We start from the raw sequence: 13,147 nt of genomic DNA, 5'->3' as shown, positions 1-13,147 counted from the left end.
GTATGTAATGTATATAATGCAATGCTATATATATATAATATGTAAAAATAGATATTATATATATATAATATTTGCATAATCTCAAATCTTGTCTGTTGGTTGTGTCCCCAGACATCGGTATGGGCGTGTAGTTTTTAGACCATTTCAAATCCATTTCACGTAGAAATCCCGTTTCTTTCTGCCTGCAGAAATTAATTTCCGAACTCCAGAAATTATTTTCATCCAAAAACGAGACCTTCGTGTTAAAGCTGTGGCCGCTGTTTGTCAGACTGCTCGGCAAGGTGAGCAGAAAATTCGTGAACCTTTAGGAGAAGATTTCTGAGGAGCAGAAATCTCATTTTAACCGTGCATTTCCCCCTGTCAGACCCTGCACCGCAGCGGCAGCTTCATCAACTCCCTGCTGCAGCTGGAGGAGCTGGGCTTCCGCAGCAGCTCCCCCGTGGTGAAGAAAATCGCCTTCATCGCATGGAAGAGCCTCATTGATAACTTTGCCCTGAACCCAGGTGGGTCTGAACGAAATATTGAGCCTGGTTTGTTTTCATACAGGTCATACAGAGCTGGAAAAATTAATGTGTGACTGGGAAAAAATACAATCTGTTAGTGGTTAGTGCATTATTTCTATATCACTTATATACTATATATTACTTATATCTATATATTATAATATAGAATAATAATATATTATTATATTATTATATATAATATATTATAATATAATAATATATATTTTATTATCTTATATACTATATATCACTTATATCTATATATTATATACTATATATATTATATACTATATATATGTTATATATTATATATAGTAATATATATTAATATATATTATATTATCTTATATACTATATATCACTTATATCTATATATTATATACTATATATATTATATACTATATATATGTTATATATATTATATATAGTAATATATATTAATATATATTACTATATATTATTTCTATATCCACATAATCTTGCAGAAAAATTCATTGTCTCTGTGCATAGCTAAAATTCCAATTTTTGTTGGTTTTTTCCTTGTTTTATTTCCTTTTGAGGCAAGGTGATAGTTTGGTTGTTCTATCCTAGTTTTTGTGCTGCGAATTCTAGAAATAGCACAAAATTAGTAAATTGTGTTTTGTAATGATATAAATGATGCAAAGAGCAGTGAAATAGAGTTTCAAACATTCTGTGTGTTTTATTTTGGCTGATGGGGTGTTACTGGAGAAAGGCAACACTTCAGGATTCCAGGGGTGTTAAAACAAAGTTGTTCTAAAGGTGTAACCTGAAGTTTTTATTCTACCTTCTGTTAAAATGCAATATTATAAAATATTGTATTTTATAATATATAATATTGTATTAATATTATATATAATATATAATATATATCATAATATAAATTTATAAATATATAAAATAATAATATATATTATTATTTTATATATTTATAATATTAAATAAAATATAAAATTAATTATTTATTATTTATATTTATAAATATATAAAATAATAAATGTATAAAATAATATAAATTTATAAATATATAAAATATATAATATAAATCTATAAATATAAATTATATAAATATAATATAAATAATATAAATATTTATATATAATATATAATTATAGATAATAATATAAAATATTGTATTATAAAATATAAAATAAATATTTAATATTTATACAATATTAAAATACAATATTTTTTACCTTGATTGTGCTTCTCTGTGCTCTGAAAAAAACCTCAGTGTTTGATTTTCCTGTCCCTGGAGCAGATGGGACCTGACAGAGCAGGCAAGAGGGAATTTCTTCTGTTTATCCCAGAATCCCAACATGGCTCAGGCTGGGTCCAACCTCCCTTCTCAAGTGGGGTCAGATTGGAATGCAGAAAATTTAATTTCAGTCTTTGTATTGCAAAGAAATCCTTGATTTTTCCAGAGTTGTTTTAAGCAATATTTCTAATTCTTGTTCTTCAGAGCACTGAGTTTTTTTGCATGGTCACTGCATGGTTTATTTGGGGAAAGTGAGGTTGTTGCAGTCATTTTTTTAAAGTTTCACAAGTTGTGAAATCACAGTTTGAGGGCCAATTTTTAATGACCTGAATAATTTTAATAATATAAGGTATTGTATTATTATATAATGTAATATAATGTAATGCGACGTAATGTCGCATTACATTATATTACATTATATAATAATACATTACCTTATATTATATTACCTTATATTATATTACCTTAATATATTATATTACCTTATATTATATTACCTTATATTATATTACCTTATATTATATTACCTTAATATAATGCGTTCTCTGTTGCAAGGGAGCTCTGCTTTGAGCAGTGAGAGAATTTGAAAGGTTGAGTTTTGCAAATTACTGTTAATTGAATTTGAAGCTAAAAGATATTAGGAAAAAACTGATGGTTTAATCAGATTTTGCTGTGCTTGTCACTGCATGGTTTATTTGGGGAAAGTGAGGTTGTTGCAGTCATTTTTTTAAAGTTTCACAAGTTGTGAAATCACAGTTTGAGGACCAATTTTAATGACCTGAATAATTTTAATAATATAAGGTAATGTATTATTATATAATGTAATATAATGTAATGCGACGTAATGTCGCATTACATTATATTACATTATATAATAATACATTACCTTATATTATATTACCTTAATATATTATATTACCTTATATTATATTACCTTATATTATATTATATTACCTTATATTATATTACCTTAATATATTATATTACCTTATATTATATTACCTTATATTATATTACCTTAATATAATGCGTTCTCTGCTGCAAGGGAGCTCTGCTTTGAGCAGTAAGAGAATTTGAAAGGTTGGTGTGGTTGAGTTTTGCAAATTACTGTTAATTAAATTTGAAACTAAAAGATATTAGGAAAAAACTGATGGTTTAATCAGATTTTGCTGTGCTTGTCACTGCATGGTTTATTTGGGGAAAGTGAGGTTGTTGCAGTCATTTTTTTAAAGTTTCACAAGTTGTGAAATCACAGTTTGAGGACCAATTTTAATGACCTGAATAATTTTAATAATATAAGGTAATGTATTATTATATAATGTAATATAATGTAATGCGACGTAATGTCGCATTACATTATATTACATTATATAATAATACATTACCTTATATTATATTACCTTAATATATTATATTACCTTAATATATTATATTACCTTATATTATATTACCTTATATTATATTATATTACCTTATATTATATTACCTTAATATAATGCGTTCTCTGTTGCAAGGGAGCTCTGCTTTGAGCAGTGAGAATTTGAAAGGCTGGTGTGGTTGCGTTTTGCAAATTACTGTTAATTGAATTTGAAGCTAAAAGATATTAGGAAAAAAGTGGTTTAATCAGATTTTGCTGAGCTTTGCTTGTTTCAAATGCCCCTTTTGGCTCCCCCAGACATCCTGTGCAGCGCCAAGAGGCTGAAGCTGCTGATGCAGCCCCTGAGCTCCATCCACGTGAGGACGGAGGCGCTGGCCCTGACCAAGCTGGAGGTCTGGTGGTATTTGCTGGTCAGGCTGGGGCCTCACCTGCCCTCCAACTTCGAGCAGGTAACTCAGGGAGCAGCAATCCCTGGGCAGCAGGATGGAAAATGTTCCTGCTGCATCCCTTGTCTGCTGTGGTACTGAAATCAAATCCCTCAAGGAAACGATTTGTGCTTGTGTGTGGTTACACTTTGTGTAAAAGGGATATTTGGGACCACAGCCCCAAAATATTGGAGAGTGGGAATGTGCTGTGAGCATCTCTGAAAGCATCTCTGCCCTGAGTGCAGCCATGGGTTACAGATGTGTTCAATAAAGGCTTTCACCAAGGAAGTGTGGGCTTGGAAAAGGCTGCCAAGGGAAAAGTGGTGAAAAACCAGAAATATTTAGGGAGATAGAAATAATGCAGGTGTTGCATTTGTAGTCACACTGTGGAATGGACCTGTTTCTATCCAACACCTGGATTCCATTAAATCCATCTTCAAGATGGGAATAAAGGGAGGGAAAAGTATTTTTCTAGCATTATTAAAATACACTGCATCCACCAGGAATTTTTGTTTGATTAGACATTTCTAATTCATTCTAAATACCCAGAAGCTCTGATTTGTGAGCAGCAGCCCAGTCTGTGCAGCAGAATGTAAAATATTCCTGCTGCATCCCTGTCTGCTGTGGTGCTGAAATCAAATCCCTCAAGGAACCGGTTTGTGCTTGTGTGTGGTTACAGATTGTGTAAAAGGGATATTTGGGACTCACAGCCCCAAAATGTTGGAGAGTGGGAATGTGCTGTGAGCATCTCTGAAAGCATCTCTGCCCTGAGTGCAGCCATGGGTTACAGATGTGTTCAATAAAGGCTTTCACCAAGGAAGTGTGGGCTTGGAAAAGGCTGCCACAGAAAAACTGGTGAAAGACCAGAAATATTTAGGGAGATAGAAAGAAAAATAATGCAGTTGTTGCATTTCTAGTTACTCTGTAAGTGGAATGGACCTGTTTCTATCCAACACCTGAATTCCATTAAATCCATCTTCAAGATGGGAATAAAGGGAGGGAAAAGTATTTTTCTAGCATTATTAAAATATACTGCATCCACCAGGAATTTTTGTTTGATTAGACATTTCTAATTCATTCTGAATCCCCAGAAGCTCTGATTTGTGAGCAGCAGCCCAGTCTGTGCAGCAGAATGTAAAATGTTCCTGCTGCATCCCTGTCTGCTGTGGTGCTGAAATCAAATCCCTCAAGGAACTGATTCCTGCTTGTGTGTGGTTACAGATTGTGTAAAAGGGATATTTGGGACTCACAGCCCCAAAATGTTGGAGAGTGGGAATGTGCTGTGAGCATCTCTGCAAACCTGCCCTGAGTGCAGCCATGGGTTACAGATGTGTTCAATAAAGGCTTTCACCAAGGAAGTGTGGGCTTGGAAAAGGCTGCCACAGGAAAAGTGGTGAAAGACCAGAAATATTTAGGAAGATAGAAAGAAAAGTGATGCAGGTGTTGCATTTGTAGTCACACTGTGGAATGGACCTGTTTCTATCCAACACCTGGATTCCATTAAATTAATCCTAATAAATTAGGCTTGTTAAAATATACTGCATCCACCAGGAATTTTAGACATTTCTCATTCATTCTAAATACCCAGAAGCTCTGATTTGTGAGCAGCAGCCCAGTCTGTGCAGCAGAATGTAAAATATTCCTGCTGCATCCCTGTCTGCTGTGGTGCTGAAATCAAATCCCTCAAGGAAACAGTTTGTGCTTGTGTGTGGTTACAGATTGTGTAAAAGGGATATTTGGGACTCACAGCCCCAAAATATTGGGAGAATCTGTGGGAATGTGCTGTGAGCATCTCTGCAAACCTGCCCTGAGTGCAGCCATGGGTTACAGATGTGTCAAATAAAGGCTCTCTCCTCCTTTCACCAAGGAACTGTGGGCTTGGAAAAGGCTGCCACAGGAAAAGTGGTGAAAGACCAGAAATATTTAGGAAGATAGAAAGAAAAGTGATGCAGGTGTTGCATTTCTAGTCACACTGTGGAATGGACCTGTTTCTATCCAACACCTGGATTCCATTAAATTCATCTTCAAGATTAAGGGAGGGAAGAGTATTTTCTTAGCATTATTAAAATACACTGCATCCCCCAGGAATTTTTGTATGATTAGACACTAATTCATTCTGAATCCCCAGATTAGTGAGCAGCAGCCCAGTGTGTGCTGACTGAAATGAGTTTTCTGTGCTGTTGCTGGGGTCCCTTTGCAGGTTTGTGTCCCTCTGATCCAGAGCACGCTGAGTGTGGATCCTGCTGCTGCCTTCCCAGGGACGCCCTCCCGGCCCAGCAACCCCAGCCTGGCCTCAGCGACCCCTGGGCAGAAACCAGGTACTGAAACACCAACCTGTGGCAATTTCCAGCTCTGTTTCACGTGCACAGACTCATCTCCTCTCTTTGTCATGTTCTGCTTTTCCATTTCTCATTCTTGCTTCAGAACTGTGGATTTCCTGCATGGTTTATGTGGGGAAAGTGAGGTTGTTGCAGTCATTATTTAAAGTTTCAAAAGTTGTGCCCATCACACTTGAGGGCTCAGCAGCTCCTGGGCAGAAACCAGGTACTGAAACACCAACCTGTGGAAATTTCCAGCTCTGTTTCACGTGCAGAGAATCATCTCCTCTGTTTGTCATGTTCTGCTTTTCCATTTCTAATTCTCCACAATTTTCCTGCATGGTCACTGCATGGTTTATGTGGGGGAAAGTGAGGTTGTTGCAGTCATTATTTAAAGTTTCACAAGTTGTGAAATCACAGTTAAGGGCTCAGCAACCCCTGGGCAGAAACCAGGTACTGAAACACCAACCTGTGGCAATTTCCAGCTCCATTTCACATGCAGAGACTCATCTCCTCTCTTTGTCATGTTCTGCTTTTCCATTTCTCATTCTCCAGAAGTTTCCTGCATGGTCACTGCATGGTTTATGTGGGGAAAGTGAGGTTGTTGCAGTCATTATTTAAAATTTCAAAAGTTGTGCCCATCACAGTTGAGGGCTCAGCAACCCCTGGGCAGAAACCAGGTACTGAAACACCAACCTGTGGAAATTTCCAGCTCCATTTCACATGCACAGACTCATCTCTTCTCTTTGTCATGTTCTGCTTTTCCATTTCTCATTCTTGTTCTTCACAACATTTGAGTTTTCTGCATGGTTTATTTGGGGAAAGTGAGGTTGTTGCAGTCATTATTTAAAGTTTCACAAGTTTTGAAATCACAGTTTGAAGACCAATTTTAATGGCCTGAATTGTGCTCTGCTCTGCTTTGAAATCTTATTTTTTCATCTATATATATGTGCCCTTTTATTTCTGTAGCATTTTTTAGTTTCTGCCTGAGAACCTTGGAATGGTTTGGGTTGGAAAGGAGCTTAAAGCTGATCCAGGGACAGCTCCCACTGTCCCAGGCCTGGCCTTGGATGGGCATCCCACCCTGCCAGCCAGGAATTCCTTCCCAAATCCCAAAATCCCACCCAACCCTGCCCAGGGATGCTGATCCAGCAGGAATTTTAGTTTGCATTATTCAGTATATTCTGGACTTTCCTTGGATAAAGGACATTATCCTAGAAAAGTCCAGAGTATACTTAATAATGCCAACTTTTTTATTGAAAATCAAAATAATCACCTCAAAATATCCAATGAGCTCCTGGTTTTCCTTCCCTTTCTGCAAGGCTTGTGCTGCCATTGTGTTCTGCTGTAATCAGGAGCCTCAGAGATCCTGAATTTGGGGAATTTCCTGTTTTTCCCTTCTTAAAAAAGTTCATCTTAGTCCTGGGAGATCAGAGCTGAGTTGGCCAAAATATTTTGCCAAATTCTCTTAAATTTGTATTCCAGGTGAACAGAGTTGGCCAAAATATTTTTTGCCAAGACCTCTACAATTTCCAATGGAAGCTGTTTTGTTAGCAGCAGATTTATACAAGTGTTCAGTGGCTGTGCAGCCACAGCTTCTGTGGAGATTTGTATGGGCAAAATAAAATTTGGTGTCCTAGAAGTGACAATTTTGGGGCAGATATTTCAAATCCTGTGGAAAATCCAGCTGTGAGAGCAAACCCTGCTTATTTGGTGTCCTAGAAGTGACAATTTTGGGGCAGATATTTAAAATCCTGAGGAAAATCCAGCTGTGATAGCAAACCCTGCTTTGCTGAGAAGCCCTGGCTGCCAGAGCTGCCTTTCTAAGATTTGGTGTCCTAGAAGTGACAATTTTGGGGCAGATATTTAAAATCCTGAGGGAAATCCAGCTGTGATAGCAAACCCTGCTGATTTGGTGTCCTAGAAGTGACAATTTTGGGGCAGATATTTAAAATCCTGAGGGAAATCCAGCTGTGATAGCAAACCCTGCTTTGCTGAGAAGCCTGGCTCTCAGAGGTGCCAGAGTTGGCCAAAATATTTTGCCAAGATCTCTGCAATTTCCAATGGAAGCTTTTTTGTTGGCAGCAGATTTATACAAGTGTTCAGTGGCTGTGCAGCCACAGCTTCTGTGGAGATTTGTGTGGGCAAAATAAAATTTGGTGTCCTAGAAGTGACAATTTTGGGGCAGATATTTCAAATCCTGGGAGAAATCCAGCTGTGATAGCAAACCCTGCTGATTTGGTGTCCTAGAACTGACAATTTTGGGGCAGAAATTTAAAATATTTGGAGAAATCCAGCTGTGATATCAAACCCTGCTTTGCTGAGAAGCCTGGCTGTCAGAGGTGCCTTTCTAAGATTTGGTGTCCTAGAACTGACAATTTTGGGGCAGATATTTAAAATCCTGGGGGAGATTCAGGTGTGATATCAAACCCTGCTTATTTGGTGTCCTAGAAGTGACAATTTTGGGCAGAAATTTAAAATATTTGGAGAAATCCAGCTGTGATATCAAACCCTGCTTACCTGAGAAGCCTGGCTGCCAGAGGTGCCTTTCTAAGATTTGGTGTCCTAGAACTGACAATTTTGGGGCAGATATTTAAAATCCTGGGAGAAATCCAGCTGTGATAGCAAACCCTGCTTTGCTGAGAAGCCTGGCTCTCAGAGGTGCATTTATAAGATGTGATGTCCTAGAAGTGACAATTTTGGGGCAGATATTTAAAATCCTGAGGAAAATCCAGCTCTGATAGCAAACCCTGCTGATTTGGTGTCCTAGAGGTGACAATTTTTGGGGCAGAAATTTAAAATCTTAGGGAAAATCCAGCTGTGAGAGCAAACCCTGCTTATTTGATGTTCTAGAAGTGACAATTTTGGGACAGATATTGAAAATCCAGCTGTGATAGCAAACCCTGCTTTCCTGAGACCCCTGGCTGTCAGAGGTGCCTTTCTAAGATTTGGTGTCCTAGAACTGACAATTTTGGGGCAGATATTTAAAATCCTGGGGGAAATCCAGCTGTGATAGCAAACCCTGCTGATTTGGTGTCCTAGAACTGACAATTTTGGGGCAGAAATTTAAAATCCTGAGAGAAATCCAGCTGTGATAGCAAACCCTGCTTTGCTGAGAAGCCTGGCTCTCAGAGGTGTATTTATAAGATGTGATGTAATAGAAATGACAATTTTGGGCAGATATTTCAAATCCTGAGGAAAATCCAGCTGTGATAGCAAACCCTGCTTATTTGGTGTCCTAGAAGTGACAATTTTGGACAGATATGTAAAATCCTCGAAGAAATCCAGCTGTGATAGCAAACCCTGCTTATTTGGTGTCCTAGAACTGACAATTTTGGGGCAGATATTTAAAATCCTGGGAGAAATCCAGCTGTGATATCAAACCCTGCTTACCTGAGACCCCTGGCTGTCAGAGGTGCCTTTCTAAAATTTGATGTCCTAGAAGTGACAATTTTTGGGCAAAAATTTAAAATCCTGGGGGAGATTCAGGTGTGATATCAAACCCTGCTTATTTGATGTCCTAGAACTGACAATTTTGGGCAGATATTTCAAATCCTGTGGAAAATCCAGCTGTGATAGCAAACCCTGCTTACCTGGGAGACAGAGCTGCCTGCCAACCAGCCGCCCTCCATGGTTTGCCCTTTTCCTGAGGAATTTGTGTTTTTCCCGGGATTTCTGGGGTGTTCCCGTTGCTGAGGTGCTGTTGGTGTTTGTGGCACCCGCAGGCACGCCCAGGGCGGCGCTGGGCAGCCCGGCAGGGGCACAGCTCTGCCCCTCCATCCAGCTGCTGGGCATGGAGATGCTGCTGCACTTCCTGATGGGGCCGCGCGCCGGAGAGTTCGCCCGGGACAACAAACTCGTGCTCAGCTTGGGTACGTGGGGTTTATGGCTGTGGGTTATAGGGAATATACTAGCTTTAGATAGAATATATAATATATATAACATATACATATATACATATATATATTACATATACATATATATAACATATATATACATATACATGTATATATAACATATGCATATATCATATATATTACATATACATATATGTATATATATATATAACATATAATATATATATTGCATATGCATATATATACATATACGCATATATATTACATATACATATATATTACATATACATATATATTACATATATATTATATAATATCTTTACATATATACATATATATTGCATATACTATATATACAAATATACCTATATATATTACATATATATGTTATATTTCAATATTATAATATTTTATATATTTATACATATAATATACCATATTTTATATATAATATTTCAATATTGTAATATTTTAATAATTATAATAATATTAAATTACTGTAATTATTAAAGAATTTTAATATTATTAAATTACTAAATGTTAGTTATGTGTATTGTTTTAATATTATTATAATGTTATTTGTATATTATATATTATTATAATATAATTATGTATATTAGAATTCTTAAAATGTTATAATACTAAGTATTATAATATTTTAAAATATAATGTAATGTAATATAATGTGATGTAATGTAATATAAAGTAATGTAATGTAATGTAATATTTTATATAGTAATGTAATATAATATAATGTAATATAATATAAAGTAATGTAATGTAATATGATGTGATATTATATGATATAATGTAATATGGTATAAATTTTATATATAATATATAATTTTTATTATAATTATATATATAATTTAATTTCATATATAATATATAATATTATATAGTATAATGTAATTTTATATAATTTTAAATATAATTTACAATTATATATTTATTTATATAATTTACTTTTATATATAATATAATATATATTATAATATATATTATAATCTATTATAATATATTATAATATATCTATAATATAATTTTATATATAATATGATGTTTTATATATAATATAATGTTTTTTATATTTCTATATATAATTTATATTTATATACTTGTTTTTATATCATTTAATAATTTCATATTATAAACATATACCTTATATTTTTATCTATTTCTATTTCTAATTATACAGTTTATATTTATATATATATATATATTTAACTGTAAAAACATCTTTGTGTAATCTTAAATATTACCTGTTAATAACTGCTGTCAGTTTTATGATCCCTTTACATTAACAATGCTGTAAATACACAAACCCTTGGTTATTTTAAGCTTTCTTTCCTCAGCACTCAGATTTTTAATGGATGTGTTTCTGTGTCCTTGCAGAGCCCCTGCAGCACCCTCTGCTCTGCAGCCCTTCCTTCTTCTGCAAGCACGCGGGCACCCTGCTCTGCGCCGTGCGGGACGGCGTCGTGGCCGTGGGCAAGGAGGTTCCTGGTGAGAATTCCAGGGGAAATTCCAATGTTTGCTGGGAAATCAGCTGGGGAAGGGAAACACAGAAATCAGCACCTGTGGGATGTCCTGATGTAAAAAATGCAATTGGTCTGATTGCATTGAAATGCAACTGCTCTGATTGCATTGAAATTTGAGTTCTGGCTTCAATTTGATTTTTGCTGCAGTTTTATTGAATGTTTTTATTGCAACATCAGAAATCAACATTTTTGTGATGTCCTGATGTAAAAAATACAATTGCTCTGATTGCATTGCAGTTTGAGTTCTGGCTTCAATTTGATTTTTGCTGCAGTTTTATTGAATGTTTTTATTGCAACATCAGAAATCAGCACTTGTGTGATGTCCTGATGTAAAAAAATACAACTGCTCTGATTGCATTGAAATTTGAGTTCTGGCTTCAATTTTACTTCAGCTGCAGTTTTGTTGAATGTTTTTATTGCAACATAAAAAATCAACAGTTGTGTGATGTCCTGATGTTGTAAAAAATACAACTGCTCTGATTGCATTGAAATTTGAGTTCTGGCTTCAAATTTCTGATTTTAGCTGCAGTTTTATTGAATGTTTTTATTGCAACACAAGAAATCAACATTTTTGTGATGTCCTGATGTTGTAAAAAATACAACTGCTCTGATTGCATTGAAATTTGAGTTCTGGCTTCAATCCAAACCTGTCCTTGAACACAATTTGATTTTTGCTGCAGTTTTATTGAATGTTTTTATTGCAGCATCAGAAATCAGCACTTGTGTGATGTCCTGATTTTGTAAAAAATACAATTGCTCTGATTGCATTGAAATTTGAGTTCTGGCTGCAATTTGATTTTCACTGCAGTTTTATTGAATGTTTTTATTGCAACATCAGAAATCAGCATTTTTGTGATGTCCTGATGTTGTAAAAAATGTAATTGCTCTGATTGCATTGCAATTTGAGTTCTTCAATCCAAACCTGTCCTTGAACACAATTTGATTTTTGCTGCAGTTTTATTGAATGTTTTTATTGCAACATAAAAAATCAACATTTTTGTGATGTCCTGATGTAAAAAATACAACTGCTCTGATTGCATTGCAATTTGAGTTCTGGCTTCAATCCAATCCTGTCCTTTAGCACAATCTGATTTTAGCTGCAGTTTTATTGAATGTTTTTATTGCAACACAAGAAATCAACATTTTTGTGATGTCCTGATGATGTAAAAAATACAACTGCTCTGATTGCATTGCAATTTGAGTTCTGGCTTCAATTTGATTTTAGCTGCAGTTTTATTGAATGTTTTTATTGCAAACTGAATAAAGCCATTGTTCCCTTGCAGATTGTTTGCTGAGCGTTATCTGGAAGGACATCAATGGATTTGTAAGAGCAGCAATTGAAGCAGGTAAAAAAGGGAATTTTCTGCAATTTGCCCAGAAATTGTTCATTGTTCATTGCTTGGGTTCAGTCTGAATCAATAATTCTGTTCTATTTTAAAGCAATTCCAAATTAAAAAATCCCCCTCAAGTCTTTAGAATTTAGAAATTAAGACAAAAATTTAAATTTCTCACTGTTCATTGCTTGGGTTCAGTCTGAATCAATAATTCTGTTCTATTTTAAAGCAATTCCAAATTAAAAGCAACTCCCCCTCAAGTCTTTAGAATTTAGAAATAGAGACAAAAATTTAAATTTTTCATTGTTCATTGCTTGGGTTCAGTCTGAATCAATAATTCTGTTCTATTTTAAAGCAATTCCAAATTAAAACAACTCCCCCTCAAGTCTTTAGAATTTAGAAATGGAGACAAAAATTTAAGTTTTGCCTATTTTTCTTCATTGAAACTCTGTTCCATAATAAACTGTAGAGTCTGCAAATGTATAAAAGTTTATATTTATGCATCTATATACATT

General features: G+C 35.0%; 1 protein-coding gene across 1 annotated transcript in view; it reads left to right on the top strand.

Annotated features, from left to right (window-relative positions):
* The window catches only part of RIF1 (replication timing regulatory factor 1), a 65,690-nt gene that overhangs the window by 14,599 nt on the left and 37,944 nt on the right, over positions 1-13,147 (top strand). Inside the window, exons 7-13 of the mRNA XM_064718817.1 lie at positions 189-281; positions 365-503; positions 3,455-3,606; positions 5,783-5,900; positions 9,626-9,772; positions 11,153-11,263; positions 12,582-12,644. Of these exons, the coding sequence (XP_064574887.1) occupies positions 189-281; positions 365-503; positions 3,455-3,606; positions 5,783-5,900; positions 9,626-9,772; positions 11,153-11,263; positions 12,582-12,644 (823 nt within the window). The remainder of the gene's footprint in view (positions 1-188; positions 282-364; positions 504-3,454; positions 3,607-5,782; positions 5,901-9,625; positions 9,773-11,152; positions 11,264-12,581; positions 12,645-13,147) is intronic.

Source organism: Zonotrichia leucophrys, chromosome 7 (genome assembly GCF_028769735.1).
Source record: "Zonotrichia leucophrys gambelii isolate GWCS_2022_RI chromosome 7, RI_Zleu_2.0, whole genome shotgun sequence".
In the NCBI taxonomy this organism is placed as follows: Eukaryota; Metazoa; Chordata; class Aves; order Passeriformes; family Passerellidae; genus Zonotrichia; species Zonotrichia leucophrys.
Note: the sequence above shows the minus strand (reverse complement) of the source record. Positions and strands in the feature narration are given on the sequence as shown.